The sequence below is a fragment of the Mus caroli genome, chromosome 7 (genome assembly GCF_900094665.2).
Source record: "Mus caroli chromosome 7, CAROLI_EIJ_v1.1, whole genome shotgun sequence".
Classification (NCBI taxonomy): domain Eukaryota; kingdom Metazoa; phylum Chordata; class Mammalia; order Rodentia; family Muridae; genus Mus; species Mus caroli.
The window spans coordinates 130207872-130212871 of NC_034576.1; the positions used below are offsets into that span (position 1 = coordinate 130207872).

Genomic DNA, 5000 nt, shown 5'->3' on the forward strand with positions numbered 1-5000 from the left:
AGGAAGGAAGGAAGGAAGGAAGGAAGGAAGGAAGGAAGGAAGGAAGGAAGGAAGGACGGGGTAAAGAAACATAGACATTTGACAGAGCTTGCCATAAACCTGATAGAAAAAAGGATGGCTACTTTATTATAGGCTGAAAGCATAAGCAGAAATACAGGACAATGGCTACTCAGGTGTGTGTGGGGTAATGCAGTAGTGTCTACTGTATTAGGTTACTGCAACAATAAAATTAATTAATATGTATATGAGGTGATGAGTACAGGGTCTGGCGGCTCTCTGTAACGGTTGGCTGTTGTCACCTACGCCACACGCACCAGACATCCCCTAGGCCCACAGAAGAGGAGATACCCAAGACTGTGGTCGCTGCAGAAGCAGAAGGGGAAGTGGCGATCCCCCACTTCTCCCAGCATGCTTGAGGCTCTGGTGAGAGGAGCAGACAAAGTGGGGGATGGGGGAGCAGAGAGAGGAAAAAGCCTTTTCACTTTGAGGGCAGGTGGGAGGCAGGTTGTAGCTTTGAGGCCTGGGTGTGACACCTAAGTGTTGTGCTGGTCAGCTTGCTCGCCACCCCGTGCCTCACACAGGATGTAGGTGTTAGTGGAGGCAACAGCAGGGTCCTGCACACAGTCCATGACCTCTGTGTGAATGAGGGGACAATCTGAAAGGCCCTGCTTATGTATGTGCATGCAGTACGTCTTTCTCCTTACAGTGTGAACTCCATGAGGCCAGAGGTAGTATCTTTTTGAAAGTTAGGGCTATACAGCCAGGTCTTCCCAGAAACAGATTCTGAGGTTTGAGACTATTCTTGAGAGCCATGTCGGTAAGCAGGAGGAGAGCAGTCTGGGTAGAAGGCAAGGACTGGTTAGCACTTCCCTTCTCACGGAAGCATTCTCTGCAGGAAGGGGTGAGAGGCTCATAAGCTGCCTGCAAGGTGGGCAGAGAGCTCTAAGCCTGAAGCTTTCATGTGCTCTCTGGGACCTGTGCTTGGGTGGGCTTTTTGGTGACACAGTGGCTTTTGAGTCACCTCTGCTCCTGTCAGGGACCACTCACCATGCTCCCGTTAGAAACTCTAAACTAGACGGTGATACAATTGCTACTTTGGTCTCCTGTGGTTCCCTTTCTGGGGGTGACTCTGGGTTGCATCTGGAAAGGTTTGTCACACAACAGCAAGGTGAATGGTAATGTGGTTCTTATAGATGCTTCCAGGACCTGGGAGCTTGGACAGCGGTTGACCCCCATATGCAGGGCGTAACCCTAGCAACACACCTGTCCAGAGAGATTCTTGGGATGCTGAGAGCTCTTGCTGGCTGGCTCCACGTAGCTGGAAATGAAGGCCTGAGTGTGGAAAGGGGATGGACCTGGTGGCCAACCCATTATTCTCTGCTGGCGCATTCTGCAAGCCTTGAGAATTCCTGCCACGTGCGATTGTAGGGACAGCAATCCTTACAGAAGGCCATCCATCCCCTGTGCTAATGTAGATATTTGCTGTTGTGATAATCCGATGTGGTAGGCACTACTGTGATCCTCATCTTAGAGACAGGAAGCTGAAGGCCAGAGAAATTAAGCAACTAGCCTAAATTCATCAGCTTGGAAGCGGCAGAGCTGGGGCTCAGGGACAGGCACTTTGGTGCCAGAATGTAACCCTGAACCAGCTTTCCTCCTGTGCTTTATAACTCCCGAGAGAGTGTGTATTTAATGAGGATTTGAGTGAATGATTGCAGAGTTGGGGCTCCTTCCTCTGTTGAGTAAGAAGGTATTTGGGACCCCAGGACACAGTTGAGGCCCATGCATGCATCTGACTCTTCCCCCTCTCACCGCAGAGTGTCCAAGACAAGAGATGGACATTGCTTTCCTGATTGATGGCTCCGGCAGCATTGATCAAAGTGACTTTACCCAGATGAAGTACTTCGTCAAAGCTTTGATGGGCCAGTTGGCGAGCACCAGCACCTTGGTGAATACTGGATACTGTGGCCTGTGCTAGGGTGACACAGGTGCAGGGAGGAGGCCCGGCACAACTGGTGGGGGAGGAAGTGGAAGAGATCAGTGACAGGGCTAAGCCAAGTACAGTGTGCCAGTTCAGGACTCATTTAAGCTTTAACCCACAAGGTTCTCCTGTGGCATTTAATGTATATCCATATGGTCCACGCTTTTAAAAACATTGAAAGAAGCCGGGTGTGGTGGCGCACGCCTTTAATCCTAGCACTCGGGAGGCAGAGGCAGGCAGATTTCTGAGTTCGAGGCCAGCCTGGTCTACAAAGTGAGTTCCAGGACAGCCAGGGCTACACAGAGAAACCCTGTCTCAAAAAACCAAAAAAAAAAAAAAAAAAAAATTGAAAGAGCTGAGCATGATCACACATGCCTGTAATCCCAGCACTTGGGAGATTGAGGCAGCCGGGTCACGGGAGTTCAGGTTCCATTGGACAATATAACATGACTTTTTCCAGACCCCTCCCCGCCACAACCAATTTAAAAAATAAACATACAACAGCAGCAAAAGGATTTTAAAAACAATTTAACAATTTAACTCTGAAACCTCACTATAGATAATTCAAGCAAGTGAGTGAGGTTTTCTATATAATCACTGATATCTTTAATTTAAACTACATGGGGAATGAATTATAAATCCAAAATTATTCCAAGAGAAAAGGCCAATTAAGAATAACAGAGGGCCACTGGTGAGATGCTCAGTGGGTAAAGGCACTTGCTGCACTGCCCGAGGGCCTGAGTTCCAGCCCTGGAACCTGTAGTGGAAGGGGAGAATCAACGCCTGAGCGTTTTTCTCTAACCTCCACATGCACATTATCGTACACCGCACACAAGCATGCACACATGCACACAACACAGTACACACATACACACCACACCACACACACACACACACACACACACATGCCTCAGAGAAGGGGTGAGAATGAAGGGGAAAGGCAGGAAGGGCAGATGGAGGGATGAAGGAGGGAAGGAATGGTGGGGAGTCCTGAACCCGGGGCTTCCCTGGCTTTTGCAGTTCTCCCTGATGCAATACTCAAACATCTTTAAGACTCATTTTACCTTCACGGAATTCAAGAGCAGCCTGAGCCCTCAGAGCCTGGTGGATGCCATCGTCCAGCTCCAAGGCCTGACGTACACAGCCTCGGGCATCCAGAAAGTGGTGTGAGTCCCCTCCTGCCTGCTGCTGTCTCAGACGTGGTCTCCAAATCACTTCTTAGTACTGAGTCAACAGAGTCTTTAGTTCTTCTCTGGAGGCCACAGGAGGCTCTGGAGGGCGGGCTGATGGGGAGGGAAGGGGGTGTAGGCAGAATCCTTTGCAGAGCCCAGTTCCCAGATGTGAGACCAGACTCCTTGGCATTTATTTTCCCTTGCCTGGTTCTAGAGACAGCAACATGCTCCTTTTTCTACGTATCTGGTCAGCACTGAAGCCAGGTTGTCACTACAAAACTCACATGCCATGGTGGGTCTGGCAGAGGGTATGGTTCTCCTGTTAAGCACTGAGTCTGAGTGTCTGGGACCCTTGGTTTCCTGCACACCCCTGGGATCCCTGCCCACCCCTGGGCGCTGCAATAGAATCACCCCCAAACAAGAGATAGTCTAGCTAAATGCACTCACTCTCCTTTGTGGTGACTCTTGTACCTTGAACACAGATGGAAAATGTAAGGGGTTTAAAACCATATGGTAGCGCACTTCCTGGGGTCCTACCTTAAGCACTCAATGCTTTTCTACTGGTAGGAGCTGTGAAGGGAAATTATATGAGGCAAAGAGATCGTGGCTGGCTTCCCATGTGCTGGGATGCACTGTCTCTCTCCAGCAGCCTGGATCCCAGAGCCAGCCTCATCCTCAGCTTAAACTTGACTGCAGCTTGTTTCTGTCCAGTGCTGAGTTCATTTTCTTCTCTCCTTCCTCCCCTTCCTCCTCCTCCTTCCCATGAAACAAATGGCAAATCCAGTAACAAGGCTTAGTCGGCGGAGTGTTTCATAGGTAGTGGTGTCCCCCTCATCCTAGCACCTGGAGGTGGACACAGGAAGATAAAAAGATCAAGCTCACCCCAGGCTGATGTTCAGATCCAACTCAGGCCAACCTAAGACCTCATGTCAAACAACAACTCACAACCTCAAAAGAGCAGCAACAGCATTACAGGAACTTAAGGGTTACCCATAATCCCCCTAGACATTCTACCATATGGTATGTTAAAAATAGGAAGTGGTGCATTCAGATGAATCAATAAATCCCACCTGCCTGTCACAGTCCAAATTCGATTACTTGCCTTTATGCACACTGATGGTATATGATCACAACAGGGCAAAATCGATTTCCTTTATTTTTAAAGAAAATCTAAACGTATAGAATGTCCCATATTGTGCTATAGTTATGACTTCTCCTTTTCAACAAAGGAGCTGAAGAAGTGAAGTTACAATTTGCTGAATTCTCTCCCTAATGCTGGGCCCTGCTTTGGTCAAGTGTTCTTGGTGTGTTCTGACTTAAGAGTGTGGGCTTCACTGTTACATTTTAAGCAGTTGTTAGAGCTACCACCTGTCGGACATTCCTCCACGTTCACTGTCATGTAATCTTCCCAATGACCAGACACTGTTTGTTTCAGTCACCAAATCTGGTGGCTTCAACAACAACTTTTTCCTAATCCAAGTGAGTCTGGTAGGTCCAGCTGTTTCTGCAGATGTTCTTTCATGGAGCCAGAACCCAGAGAGCTCCTTCACAGACCTGGTGCTCAGGAAGGACTGGGGAGAAAGGGTTCAGGTGGAATAGTTGGACCTACATCTACATGTGGTCTCTCTCCGTGGGCTGTTCCTCGCACCTCTAGCAGAGTAGCCGGTCTTTGCTTGCTCTGGCTTAAACTGTGGCTATGAACCTAGATCTAAGATAAGAGTGGTTGCCTGGCAATGCAAAATTAAGCCACCACACTGTGAAGGATGAATGTGAGTTCAGGGGCAGGCCAGGCTCTCTGTGGGAGAAGAGTCATTTAGAACCATTTTAGAGAACAGTTATGGCACATT

General features: G+C 48.8%; 1 protein-coding gene across 1 annotated transcript in view; it reads left to right on the forward strand.

Moving 5' to 3' along the window:
- Positions 1–5000, forward strand: part of LOC110297916 (integrin alpha-D) — a 29624-nt gene that overhangs the window by 5846 nt on the left and 18778 nt on the right. The window contains exons 6-8 of the mRNA XM_021167020.2: positions 1818–1948; positions 3002–3147; positions 3368–3474. Coding sequence (XP_021022679.1) covers positions 1818–1948; positions 3002–3147; positions 3368–3474 — 384 coding nt within the window. The remainder of the gene's footprint in view (positions 1–1817; positions 1949–3001; positions 3148–3367; positions 3475–5000) is intronic.